The sequence below is a fragment of the Neopsephotus bourkii genome, unplaced genomic scaffold (genome assembly GCF_033783945.1).
Source record: "Neopsephotus bourkii isolate Nb327-2 ecotype Australia unplaced genomic scaffold, CSIRO-AGI_Nbou_v1 NB_887, whole genome shotgun sequence".
In the NCBI taxonomy this organism is placed as follows: domain Eukaryota; kingdom Metazoa; phylum Chordata; class Aves; order Psittaciformes; family Psittacidae; genus Neopsephotus; species Neopsephotus bourkii.
In genome coordinates, this window is record NW_026901381.1 from 2,771,939 (window position 1) to 2,786,959 (window position 15,021).

The window sequence follows — 15,021 nt, forward strand, 5'->3', positions numbered from 1 at the left end:
AATCTCCAGCATGACAGAAGTAAAAGCCTTCCAGTGACAGCTGTAAACTCTGCAACAAGCTGCCCAGACAGCGGGCAGTGCCTTCAGTCTCATAGACCTTGAAAATTCACTTGGGCTATGCTCTGAGCCAGGAGCCAGGCTGGCCCTGCTCTGAGCAGAGGTGGGAGCAGGTGACATTCAGGCTCTCTTCCAACAAAAACTGGCCTGTAAGTGTAAAAATCATCTTTTTGTGATATGACACTTAAAAGCTCCAAGATCTGACCAACTATCAAAGGATCAAAGTATGCCTAACTATAAATTGTACACACACGTATCTGTGTATGCACAGAATTTAACAGTAAGAAGTCTGCTGCAGTTTGAACTTCCATGCAGTGTTGTGTCATGAGTGGTAAATCTCCTCCAGCAGGATGGCTTTGCTGGGCCCCCTGAACAATGTGCTCCAACCAGACAGATCCTCCAGCAGAGCTCTCATAGGGCAAGACTGTTGTGATCAGCAGCGCTACTTTGATATTAATTCACATAATTTCCAACACTCCAATATTAAAGCTTCCAGTAGAACACTGTTTTGCTAACTGCACTGAGTAACAGCCGAAGAGCTAACTAAGCATTAGCATCCAAACTCGGAATGGGATTCAGAATTTCATATGGCTACTCTCAGAGAACTGAACTATTTTGAGCCCATTTGGTTATCAGGAGAACATATGCATCACAAATTTGATCCTGCAGTTTCTAACCCTGTAAAAAACTTGTAAAATCAACTACATATGCAGAGCAGATTTCAAGTTTTTAAAATTCTGTTTAGGAAGACTGTCAAAAACACTGTTCTGCTTGTTAGTATCAACACTTTGCCTACAACAGTGGGAAACATGCCTGCAATTCATGAGCACTTGCACAATAGTCATTCCTGAAAACTCACACCACCATGGAATGACAATGATCAGTGAACATTATGTTACCTGTGATCTTTGTCCTGTATTTGAACTTACCTTCCTTTCCCACTAAAGCAAAGCTTTTAAGAGGCTTGTCTCACAGTTTCGCTGCACCCCATCCCTTATTTTCTTAGCAGCAGAGGGAATAAGAAGTTACATATTTCTCCAAAATGGAATTTTTCCATTTTAACTTTGAAGACACAACTTACCTGATGAGAGCAAGCTAAAATGATGCCTTACAACCATGTATCACTTGATTGTCAAAAGTTTCTGTGATAGTTATGAGCTCAGCATCTTCCTATACTCATAGCTTTAAAAAAACCAGGGACACAGCAGGTATGTGTATTTCAAGACAGGTAATAAATATGATTGCGCTACGGACAAAAAAACCCACTGTTTCTGGCTTGCTGCTCATTTCTCCAGAGAGAATTTTATGCCATTACTGTCTTGGCAATTCAATTTTTGCCCTACTGCAATTCTTCCTTCTTTTCCTACAGCCCATTAGCTACAACTGAGATGCTCAAATACAGGACACCCTGAAAGCCCACCTTCTTATTTCCCCACAAAAGAACCCCCAAATTCATTATATTTTTACTTAATGACCTAGACTTGTCAACACTCTTGGACACCAACTCTACTAAAGCAGAAATTATACTGGACTAGAGCAGCTGGTTTCTAGCCACATCCAGTGATATGTGTTGAAAAAAAGGTATCAGGAACCACGGTTTGTTTCCTAATGGTGAAGAAAGTTATGGAATAACTCACTCAAAGGAAAACTGTGTTCTAGTCAATGTTAAAGACTGGGATACATGAAATGCACGAGCTCACCAGCTTCGCTCCCCTGCAAAAAAAGAGTTTTAAAACTTCTGTGAGACAGAAAACAGTACTGGCCACACAAGTACCCAACCTGTTTTCTTAATTCCACCTCACTCTTGGCCTCAACGCTTCTGTAGATATGTGTGTAGTTAAGAGATTGTCCATTAAAGATGGTTACCCAGGGAGAACCTTTACAGAAACGCTGGGCACAGTAAGGTTTAATGACCCAGCAAGTTATTCAGGGCCATCATCACACTAACGATTCAGTGCCTGGACAGCCGCGCAGCACCTGCAAAACTGCAGGTCTTATACCAGTCTCTTTGTTCCAATGGCAACAGTTAGAAGGATAATGTGGCTACAGCTCTTGGGCAGCAAAACCTTGGCAATAGCTAAGTGGATCTGACTGGCACGCTTGTTAAAGCAGAGAACAAGGACTTTGTTTTACTGCAGTTAGATAAGCTAGTGCCGAGCACCCACCAAGCCGAGCTATCTCATGAGCAGGGCTCTTTTGTCTCAACACAGATGACATAAGATGACGGAAAATGATGTGCCAACACCTAATCTATCAGACAGGCAGCAGTGCTTGATGGATAAACACTGGAGAACTGCAGTTACTGGAAACTGCCTCAGTAAAGACGTTTACTTCCTACCTGCTTCCACACCTAGCTCAAAGCCTACACAGAAATTCTGTCCCTACAAAGGCTTTATGATAGCTAAGGGCATGCCTATTGTAAAATGTAGCTCTCCTCCACAGTGCAGGGGAGGAGAGGACAAATCATTACCAGGAAAAATTAAAACCACTGCAACCTGAGCTTTGGAATAAAACAGACAATGTTGTTTCTTCAGGAAGAGCAGCCAAGCGCATTACATGACGTTGGTGAGCTTTTTATTCCTAACACGTACATAATTTAATCTCAAAACAAGTTATTTTCCAAATGCTTTAGCTTGTAAAGACCGGCTGCAGGAGACACAAATATTACCTGCCACAGACAACCCAGCCTGAGCCAATTTCACCAAGGCTGATCTTACGCATCCTGGCAGCACATGATAGTGTGGCTCTGACAGAGGCATTAATTGGCTGTCAACGAAGAAAACAAATGTCTTAGTAGAGCATGCAGCCCAGACATACCCCATCAACTGAGCTCCTCTTTTTAAAGGTAAAGCTTACTTTTAATACAGCTAGTATTTAATACAGCTAGGCACAAGTTCTCACTCTCAACTGCTAACTTATTTCCTATCCGCCCACAGAAAGCAGTACTTTTAGAAGTCAGAAAATCCATGTGGTGCACCCTATATAAACAAAAGTATTCAGCCCTTTACTCCCTGAAAGGCACACCAGCACTACAGCAACACTAAAGGGTTGCAAGTAACTGCTTTAAGAACTCTAAGGTAAACCAAACAACTAGCTTAGGAACTTTTTAATCCATATATTAAAGTTATTAAGACAAGACTTGATCTTAGAGACAGACATTTGTTATCTCTACATTTAGCATATGCAGCAGTGTTCAGCCAAAGCATGCTCCATTTGAAAGGTCAAAATAAATACAATTTCCCAGCACTTTCAGTAACAGAAGCATATGCTGGTCTGTGTCTTCAGCAGGTATGAGATACTTAGAGCAAAATAAATCTAAGCCTCCAGTACTGAAAGTACCTGTACAATCGGTTTTATAAATTTCATATCCAGCCCTCCTGCAAGCACTCAGCAGCAGTTATTAAACAACTACCCCCACAAAGAACAGGTAGGTTGCTGGAGGAACAGACCTACCACTCCTACCATGTGACACATGCACCTAGTGAGAACTGGAAAATGCAGTCTGCTGTGTTCAAGTGGGTTTCCTCCCCCCCCCCCATTAAAAATAAGAACCATTTGGGAAACATGAATTTTTTAGTACAAACAAACAGAATCAATCTGTATTAATGTGCACTAAGCAGCAATTTATGATTCACAACACCATTTTCATGTACAGCATTCACAAGATCACTCAATAATACATGAAGCTTCCCTAACGTTATTAGCATGACAACACGTATCAATGAACTTTAAGTCATTCAAGCCAGTTGTTTTAAACCAGCTCTTGGGAATGGAGAGAACTGCCAAAGCACAGGTAAAAACTCACTCATTATTCATTAAAATATTAATTAAGCCAGCGACTGCAGCAGTTTTAAAAGCAGAAAGTAAACCCAAAATTAAGTTCAGATACATGCAGAAAGAGTGTAAAAGGAAAACTGCATTTCCATTTGTACAATATGATAAACAGCAAATATATTAAATCGAGAAGGCCAAAGGTAGATGCACACTGTATGTTTAGAGTCCATTAAATTCCAAGTAGCTTTGCTTACCAGATTCATTCTTCCTAGGCTGCTGAAACTATTGACGCACTGAATTGTAAGCAAGACACAGTTCACATAGCACCAGCTGTTTTACAAACAAGAGATACAGAACCTATGCTCATACATTCTCTTAACACACTATTAGATGTCATGAGAGGAGTCAGTGGCCAATTATGCAGAATTCTTTGATATAATATACCAACAACTAGGTGTTCCCAGTATAAATTAGACTTCTGAAATCAAGATGAAAATATGTAACTATTTTCATGTGCATAAGCATTCTTTTTAATGGTAAAGCTTCATACTTCTTACCATTTGTGTAAGTTTCATAAAAGCTTCACAACACCAAAACCTAATGCCAGCACTAAACAGTACTGTTACAAGAAACCTCAAGGTTTTAAGATCATATGGAGGAGGATGGTTTTTTTCTTTTCCCCAGTTTAATTTTAAAGCACCTTGGATCATTTCATCTTCTAACATTACAACTACCTTCCAAAGAAAGCATTAAACCCCTATGCATATAAAATAACATACACTGCTAGTCACATCATCCACGTTGAAAGAGAAAGCTATGCTGGAATATGCTGCATAGTAGCTGCTTTTCCAGCACGAAGAAAAAAGAGCAGTTATTCTAAAAAGGAATTAAAATTGTAGAGCATATCCTCAAAAATTATTAGAGACAAAGGATATATGTTGTTAATTGTGAACAGTTGTTTGTCATTTCTGCTCCATCGGGAAAAATAAAACCTGTATTTTTGGTAAATGGAAAAAAAATAACTAGAGTGGAACAACAAAAACCAAGCAAAGGTTGTTTCTGTGAGCACTCATTCAAGGTGACTGGTTAGCATGTTCAAAATTGAGACGATGTACTCTATAAAACAGCATTTGGCCAAGTCCTAAGCACTGAAATCCAGGACGATGATTCCTCAAGTTTTACCAGTTACCAAAACGACATCAGTCCTATAAAATTTGCTGTTACATTTGAAACTCTCACAAATCCAGGAACCCCTCTCTCTAGTTTACCTCTCACCAAAGATTTCTAGTTAATTCCATTGGTTCATCTCCTTCAACAGCATCAGTGGAACACAGCAAGGGAGAGACTTCTCAAAGAGAGCAAGTACACAAATAAACTTCCTGTCACAAATCTTTGTGTCTTGAGCAGCTCACAGGCAGCTGCTCCCCAAATCCTCCAAGCTCTATTTAACACCCCGTGACCAGACACAACAAGGGAACAGTACTATGCTCCTCTTCTCCCAGAGAAGCCAACACATTAATCATGGCAAGATGAGGAATGGTTTGCCTTAGAATCTGGTAGCCAAAAAGGTGACAAAAGTTAAAATGACCTAAGTTAAAATGACAAAAACATTTGATTATTACAAAAATTGCAATTTCTAGATAAACAAAACCAAAAACCAAACCAAACATCGTGAACAACAGAAAAACCAAGTTTAGTACCTTCCTTGAGATGACTTTTCCCTCCTGTAGCTCAGCATGCCTCTGAACTAACATGTATGTGAAACTATGGATCCAAACCATGAATGCAAGCTATGAGAGGTTTGAACTCTGAATCCATTTTAGTCCATTTTTACCCCCAACATTCATTACATGTAACGTATGTACTAGGTTCTAATTATTCCTGATTAAACCCTAAAACCTCATCCCTATACAACACCACTTGCAAAGGCAGCCTCATGCAAGCTCTAACCTCATACTCAGTGTGCCAGCGAGATTTAACATACTAAGTTTTGTAGGGAATACATCTGCTGTGATCAAGAAATCTTTTATAATGTGAAGAATTTCCTACCAGCAGGCATGAGAAGGCAGACCTGATTTTTCATTTCATCAACACAACCCACCCAGATAAAGCTTTGTTAAATACCAGTTTAAGAATGCAAACTTCATTAACCATGAAATTAATATCACTGCAGAACACAAAAATGCACAGTGTGTGTTTGTACAATCAGCTCCTTACAAATTTAATTATAAAACACTAGTCAAGAACACATTCATTATGCAGTGCACAGTTAAACAACAGGCTAGCTAACAGTCCACAAGTTAGTTCTAATTAAACACAGCTTCAGAGTTTCTGGTTAATTTATCATTTTAATAGTTTACAAATGTCAACATAACTTATCCTTTTTCCTAAACATTTCATAATGTGAATGACATGCCAAATTATACTTAGGGCAATCTTATTATCTGGAGTACAATTATATCCAGCAATCAGCTCAGTAATATGAAAACTTAATACATTCTGAGCCAACAAGACAAAGAAGGGCATCAGACAACTGTTAATGAAAAGTGCAACTTACTTACAGATTGCAGATTATTTATCTAAATTTGTATTTTTTTTCCTTAACTTTTACTTGCATGGCATTTACGGCAACAGTTGCTGCATTTAGTGACACATACTAATGACCTGACACCATCAGGATGTTAAGCCACCCAATAAAATGTTATTACAATCTATATCCAACAAAGAATCAGGCATCCTGTAGGCAGTTTTAATCAAAACCCCCAAGAAAATGTAGTTTAAGCAAGAATAAACATTATGAAAACATGTTTCTCTTACTGGCAATAAATGCAAAGACACGTACATAACTGTGCTACAAAATAAGACCAGTTTTCTGTTTCCAAAATAGAAAACAATTCCAAAATTGTTATTCCTAACTTTCTTTCAGGTTATTTTCTTCACTTGAAAAAGGATCAGCTGAGTACTTTCTGATGCTATTATTACTTGGTTTTGTACAACATGAAATTTGTTAGAAAGGTTTGTCTTTTCCTGGAGAGCTTGGAATGGACAGAATTTACATTACTAGACACTTCATACATTAAAAAGCACTACAATATTACCATGGTAAAATAAAGCCATTTACTTAGCTAATTTACTCACATGGTTGCTTCCCCTCTCCTCTCCCTGCTACAGCTTGTAGTGATCTCTCATTTTTGTCTCAAACACAGATAAGAATGTCACAGAGACACTGAGAGGCCTAATGACTTATTTAAAACAAACAAGAAGCAGTCATGTTACATGGCTGCCAGCGATACTCCACCATCTGAGAATAAACAAAGCACTTGATCATTGTAAAGCATAATTTACTTGGCTGTGACCAAAGTGACCTCAAAGGGCTTTTCCAAGTCTTGCAGCCACAAGCAGCCACTTAACCCGCAGGCTAATGGCTACTACAACCCACTGAGATACCGATCATTGCTAATTACCATGGATCGGGCCTGAAGGAGCAAGGGTTAAATACGCCTTCTTTCTACTACCATCATGCCCTCCTGCTCCCTCCTTGGCTTCCAACTGGGTGGGAGGGGATGGCATCATCCCTTCATACCGGGTAGTCAGCCAGCCAGCCCTGCAGACTGACTACCATGTAAGACAATGAGTCGCTTTACACAGGGAGTCCTTATGGAAAACCCAACACGGACTCAAATGGAAGCTCTCAGGGAAGGGCCCTGCCCTGCCGCCACGGTGGAGCTGTCCATGGTCTTGCCCAGGCCACCCACCTGCTCTCTGGTGAAAAGAGGCCGTGTGGTACTTAGTTGCCAGCTGGGCTTAAACCACAACACCGTGATGGTATCTGAAAGTGGCCCTTAAAGTCACTTCAGACCAGCTAATACTAGGTCCAAGTAGACATTGGAATACACATTCTACATACACCTAGCAATTCACCAGGTACCTGCACTCACAAAGAGCTCTAGGAAAGAAAATACAGCACATTCTGCAAAGCGTGCTGCAGTGTGCAAGTACAATACTCTTCCTACTTTCAGCAATAGGAAAGGTCCTATTTGTGGTCTGAAATTCTGTATGAGACAAGTTGTAAAATGGGTCACATAAAGAACATAAGGCAGCTCCCAGCAATTCATGTGAACATGTAGCAGGTCACTCAGAGCAAATACATACAAGGATGGGATGTTAACAAGTCAGTAATATCAAGTCTTTTAAACCAATGTCTTTGTTCATAAAACACCACCCTGCTAATAGGCTTCTCCCTACATCTTAGGAAATGGCCAGGTAAACTTGATACTGCTACTCAGAAACCTGTATTCCACTGCTGATTTTATAGGATATCAAAGTCAACTCCCTGCCATTTTCATGTTCCTTAAACCTGCTCAAGCAGAAAGAAAATTACTACAGAACACAGCTAAAATAATGCTTTGGTTCTTTTTCATCTCATAGTTCTCTTAAAGATTATTTTTTAAAGGCCACTGGAATTACTTTAAATTCCTTCTCAAGTCTCTGCTTCCCAGAACATTATCTCCTGCACTAATACTCCCTTACCTTCACACAAATATGAAATCATACCTCTGAAAAGCATGTTTTTACTAAAGCATTTCAAATTCCACTGAACTACTTACTAAGACAGCTTATTATTTGAAGAAATATTCACTTTCCTTGAACAGCTTATCAGGTGGGAAAACCTTGCTGTGAAGTAAACTGATCCTAGGGATGTAGTTTTTTAAGGTATTTCCTTTAAGGCACTATAAGCAAAAAAGACCTTAAATATATATATACACACACATATATATATATTATATACATATATACATACATATATATATCTATATACACATACAGTATCTTTTACAAGAATTGTTTGGTTTTTTTTCCCCAGCTGTGACCCTCAACAGCAAACCCATCTACTCACTTATTCACTGCACCTCTCCCCTGCCATTTAACTTATCAGTGCAGGTAGAAACTAACTATAATAAAGCCATAAAAAGGCAACAGACCCACACACCCTGCTCTCCTTCACAGCATATTTGTATTTCCCCCCCACAGACACAACCCTTTTACCTGCAGAGGACCAAACAATATTTCTATTTCAGTAATTCAACAGCAGGACTCGCATGTAATTTCTCAGCTGTTCCTAGGTACCCCAAACCAAACATAGCCACACTGATAAGGTACCAATCTACTGATAAAGAAGCTTAGTAAATAAACAGCATATTCAAGATAAGTACATGAAGCAGGCTGTGTCAGACAGGGTAAAGGGATGGGTAATGGTTCCCCCCCCTTCTGCCAGTTTGGCTAATAAAAATTGCATTACTTACAACTATGCCTACATCACACGTGTGGGAATACTGTGATAAGTCCACTCTAATCACTCGTTACTGATAAAAGCCTAACCAAAAAATGCTCAGAAGGTGCTTAGAATTACTGCCAACACAGACCCGATTATACCAACTAACCCTGTGCCATCAGTAAATAAAAAACTACTACACCCCCCCCCCCCCTTAAGAACAAAGCTGTTTATTTTACAATCAAGTTCCTCATGAAACAAGATACAAGCATTACAATGGCAAACTTTGAAAAAATATTATGTCTGGCTTACTGACCTGAAGCGTATATATCCATCTCTTCCACCAAGAGAAACCCATTAAGACTTCCTGTTATGAAGTGGCTTGGCTTAAATAACCAAGGGTGGAAAATAACACACACTTAGGTAGGAGGGACAAGAGTAAAATTAAACGGCAGACTTCAAAAAAGCAGGCTAACAGACTTGAGAATGAGTGGCCAGAATCCAAAGGGGCTGCCAGGCCAAGCAGATTTGCCACAAAGAGGTAGTTTTTAATCAGTTCCCTCTGACAGGGAGTTACAGCCTATGGTTAGGAAGGAAGCAACAGAAGTTGTCTCACTCGACTTCAGCACAACTACTGATGTACTGGAATATCTGTAGTGTTTGGGTGAAAGTGTTTCAACACATCTTTAGCTTCACAGCAGAGAATCAAACTCTGAGCAGGAAAGATTAATCCACAGTGATTAAAGGCAACACACGGATGGGCCCCAATAATTTTAAGTATATTCACTGCTTACTCAGGTATCAGGAAAGTACCTCACTTCTCTAGCACACAGTGTTTTACACAAAGACCAGGAGGGCAAGATCTGAAATCAGAGCGACTAAGTAGTAGATATGGGAGCCCTTACACCTACAGCAATAATGCAATAAATGCAAACTTCTGTTCTTTGGTTAAGGCACTAGGAAGGCTCCGGCATAAAGTCAGGGTAAATGATAAATAAAGCACCTCCTACAAGAAAAAGAATTAGGGGGTTATGACGGGTTGTATATTTGTATCTGAAAATAACAGAAAAGTCACTCATTTAAAAGGCTACTGTGAGGTAAGAGAATAAGTTAAACTGCTCTTCATTCCTCGTGTGACAGAACTGGGAGGCAAGAGCTACGAAGAAGAAGAAACTTCAGATTTAATTTCAAATGGTCACTTCATCAGCTCAAACCGAAAAAGTCTCTGTTCCTGTCACTTCCTGGTTGTGCCAATTCAGAAGTGAGGGCACACACAAGGCAGCTGATAACATGATTGATTCTTTGAAGCATTAGAAGGCAGTCTCAGCAATGTAGTTTCCATTCTCCCTTCGTCAGAGTCACATCTTCAACAAATTAAAAACCTGACACTTGACCACATTTTAGCCCTTAAAATACAAAGTTTAACTGATGTCAATGGCGGGTCAGCTGACAGCATAACTTTACAGCGATTCAGTAGGTTCACAAACAAGAAGGTGGCAAACTGGTGTGTCAGACCTTAAACAATTTAGCTCTAAGAACAATCCTTCAGTCATTTGTAGATGAACATTCACCAACAAGGCAACAGCCTCCTCTTACAGCCAGCCACTATAATCAGAACAAACCAGTACAAACTTGCCTTTTGAAGGCAAGCATGGCAGGAGTTATCTAGAAAAGGGCAAGTCTGGGTCAGCCTTTGATTTAGGCACTTACAAAAAAAATTCTATTCTTTACATGTCAAATCAAGTAATTTTCAAAGGAAAACAGCCTCTGTGCATATAGAGCGACTCCACAATGTATTTCTGTTGCCATTACTTTCATTTCGCTTCTACATAGGATTCTGCACCATTTATACCCAAGTATTTTAGTATCTCCTACTAGGATTCCCTTCCAAATAGAAGACAAAAAAGGACCACCACACAAAAAGACAGGCAATTTTCCCTTTATAAGTCAAATTTAAATATTAAATTTAAATACCAGCCAGTGGTTTGTCTTCAGCTCTCTGACTTTTTACAAAGAGCTGGAGAAGTGATACAGCCACACACAAACAATTGATGCCATTCAAAAGGGAGGCCCACCTCTGCCCTGTTAGCAGTGCTACTTCTCCAGCAGTCCACACATACAGCCACTTGTTTCTCCCTCACCAGGACCAGCTCAGTTGTGCTGGACAGCTGGAGGACCAGAGCACAGAAATCCTCCAGCTTACAAATAACCACATTTCCCTGTTTATTTTTCTTGCTATATCAGTTCTGTGATCCAGCTCCAGGGACAGGAACAACCATGACTGCTGAGGTCACACTCTCCCTCCTGTTCCCAGCCACAGGTTCCCACTTCTCTGTCACATGAGATCACAAAAAGCCCTATCTGTAGAGGCAATTTTTAAGGGTTTTGGAACAACATTCCAGGTGCTTTGTGTATGATACAAAAAGGACAGAAACATTTGGACAGACAAAACCATCGCTCCAGCACAGCACTTAACTGAGAGGGAACTGCCAGTCTGCCAGTATCACTGGTCCAGTGTGAGGCCAGCATCTCCTCCTGCTAGGAGACAAACCCAAAACTAAGTGGAAGAGAACATGGCCGTCAAATCTGGGTCAAACATACCCATCCTTCAGTTGCTAAATATAAGCACTTGTAAGCACGAGAGGTTGCTACCTTTTTTTGCTCTAAACTCCTTCGGAAACAGATTCCTTTCCTCACCAGTACCATTGCAAGGATCAGCTACCTTGCTGTCACCTTCTTCCTCCACAATTGCAAGCCCTTTATTGACAGCCTGCTTCTAAGAGTTCATGGTTTAAAAATATCTAGCCAAAGTCAGGAACGGCAGCATACAACCAGGCTTTTGTTTTCCTATTAAAAACTTCTTGTGTTCACTTTTTCTTGTCTTCATCGAGTATTCCAGTGTCACTCTAAAATACATAAAGATAAGCAATACCATTCCCAGAAAAAAAATCCTACCCCAGCAGATAACATCTGCAGCTCTTCATCTTTTGACATACGACCCATACAAATTATCTGGTTGTATCTCTTCATTCTAAAGCAAATGCTTACACATCATCATCTTAAAGCAGTACTTTTGTTTGCAAACTTTTAAAACTTCTAGTTATGAGGATGCTGACTAAGCAAATGCTACACCAGTGACTATTGTTGTCATTCAGTAACATGACAACGACATGCTTATATAAACTCTGCTACATGCATACATAGTTTTCATAAGAGCAATGCAATTGTTTGCTGTGATGGAAACACCAAAGCATGAAAACAGAGTGTGTTAGCAAACTTGACTGAACGACAGCAATATGACACTAGCATGAAGTGGTATCAGTGACATTCTAACATAAACAGGATCTTGGCCTTTGGCTCAAACTGTAGAACACATGCAGCTGATGCTCCCTTTTCCCTCCCTCCCCATTTTGTTAAAAGTGACTTCATGGTGAGCTGAGTAATGGCTCTGGGCTGCTTCTTCACTCCTCAACTGAAGGGACACTAACTACAGTATGGGACAGACAGAAAAATCTACTAGAACCGCTCCACGTTGTTGCGATTCCCTCAGAGCAGGCAGGGCTGGAGTCACTCGAGTCCTTCCTTTCCACCAAACTCAAACGAGCAGGTAACAAGTTCCTGCTCACGAGCTGAGCTGCTGCAAGCAGCCACACGAGCTCATCGGCTGCTTCAGCTCCAAGGTACGGAGCAAGCGCGGCACAGTGCGCTGCGATTTAAACAAGCCGTGTCTGATTGCGCTATTGACAATGTGACAAGGTGCACTTGCAATGAAACTGACACAGCCAAACCCTTGCCTTTTGTATATTTTAAACCCGAGTAATCCTGCACACCCCACTACATCCTGCTGTTGCGTTCAAAGCGAATACGTGCCCGAACCAACAGAGATAAACTGTACTGACACCAGTGCAAACATTAGGAAAGCAAGTTTCAGAAAGTCATGTGCTTTTAGCACTTGACACCTAGCCTCTGAGAAACAACGCTGTTCATCCTAAGCGCCTGCCTTCAGAGCGCACCGACCGCTCCCCCCAGACCTGCAGGCGCACAGTCCTGGTCAGAGGAGCACGGGGAGCACCAAGAGGCCTCCGGAGCTGCCGAGCCGTGTGCCCCGGCCCCACCCCACGGCCCCGCTCCAGCTCACCTGACACCAACAAAGCGCCGGCCGCGGCTGCACTTTCTCAGGCCGCCGCCCGGCCGGGAGCCCGGTATAGCCCTGGACGGCCTCAGGACACCGCAGCGAGGTGGTGGCACCATTAACCCAGCCCGAGCCCCCAGACGCAGAAGGACCCGTGCGGCCGCGGCCCGGCCGCTGCTGCCAGGCCGCTCGGAGCCGGCGAGGCCCAGAAGCCGCGGCCCGCCCCCGCCGAACTCACGCATGAGGGTGCTGAAGGCCACGACGCCCAAGAGCCCCTGTAGGAAGATGCCGAAGCTGTCCATAAGAGCTCCGTTCTCGCAGCCACGGTCTCCCGGCCCCACCGCCGCACCCCCGCCCGGCTGCGGGGGGCCGTCGGTGAAGCCGAGGCTGCCGTTGGGCGGCGGTAGCCCCATGGCGAGACCCAGCCAGCGCCCGCCTCAGCGACGCATGGCGCCGGCGACGTCGTAACCGGCGGGCGAGCCCACGCCCCCCGCCCCGCTTCCTGCGCGAGCCACCCGCCCCGCTACGTCACCGGCGGCGCCGCAATCCCATTGGCAGAGTCCCGCCCCTGCGGCCCTCGCGGGTCAGCCCCGCAGCTCGGTGTAGGTCTGCTCGCCCAGCGGCATGGGCCCTGCGCGCCTTGGCTCCAGCGTCCCGAGGGGTCGCCGAGCTGCCTCAGGGAAGGAGTCCCGGGTCCGCCCTCCTGTGCTCTGAGCTGCACCAAGAGCTCAGGAACGCAAGCAGGTACCTAAACAGAGCAAAGACCAAAGTAGCTGCTCTCTCCCCTCCTTGCACACAAGGATCACGGACATCAAGCACTGCCTTTCAAACAAGAGACCTGACCCACTTCCACAGCTGCCGCCGAACATCTGACGTCCCCCCCCAGGCACCTGACCTGGCCACTTACACTGGCTGAAGATTTACCTAATGCTTTATTTAAACACAAAATCTACGTTTCAGCCATGAATCTGGAAATACAACTTGAAGGGCTTATGCCTCGTTAGTCCGTAGTCCATGCTTCAAAATAGACCCATCTCCCCAAATACCTCCAGAGTTTTCAGCTCCTCACAACTCCTATAGCCCTTCTGAAACCTGTGGCAGACAAGACGCTGCCTCCTGGTACGTGCTATTCACAAGCCTTCTGCTGTCTCTCGGGGAGACACCACTCTGTGAAGGCAAATCGAAGATTTGTGTTAAATCCTACATACTTATGTGCTTAAGGACATCAATAAACAAATTGATTTCATCTCACTGCTACGTATCGTCCGCACCCAGTATAAAAATCAGTTCAAGAAGACTGAAGCGCAGGCAGGAAACAAGTGCTGAGGAGCATATGGATACAATCTGCTGAAACCCCAAGGAAACAAAACCTTTGCAAGGCTGACTTGTTTGTGAAACATCCTGTGGATCCTCATGTTATTTAGGGAAAGCAAAGTCAGCTCTTTTTTAAGGCACCAACGTGCTGGGGTAGTGTAAACCTTTACAAACCCATCCCCAGGGAGCAGCAGAATCTGCAAGGTTCACTTTGGATCTTATCGAGCACCTTCTGATGTTCAAAGCAACCCACGAAAGAAAATAACCGCAATTCATAGGTTCTTTCTCAGCTCCTGTATATTACTTTCAGCATGCTGTGAAACAAAACCTGTTATCTTTGAAGAAGGCTTCCATAAATAGGACTCCTGCATTTGAGGGAGCTGTATACACCCCAACCAAGCTCTTACTATGATGCCCATGCAGTTGGTATTTATGTGCATTTATCTTTCATGCAAGTAACAGAACACGCTTT

At 42.6% G+C, this 15,021-nt stretch overlaps 1 protein-coding gene across 2 annotated transcripts in view; it reads right to left on the reverse strand.

Moving 5' to 3' along the window:
- The window catches only part of STIMATE (STIM activating enhancer), a 36,331-nt gene extending 22,641 nt beyond the window's left edge, over nucleotides 1–13,690 (reverse strand). For both annotated transcript variants that reach the window (XM_061357303.1, XM_061357302.1), the window contains exon 1: nucleotides 13,474–13,690. In XM_061357303.1, coding sequence (XP_061213287.1) covers nucleotides 13,474–13,648 — 175 coding nt within the window. In that variant the 5' untranslated portion in view covers nucleotides 13,649–13,690. The remainder of the gene's footprint in view (nucleotides 1–13,473) is intronic.
- Nucleotides 13,691–15,021: the final 1,331 nt, after the last annotated feature.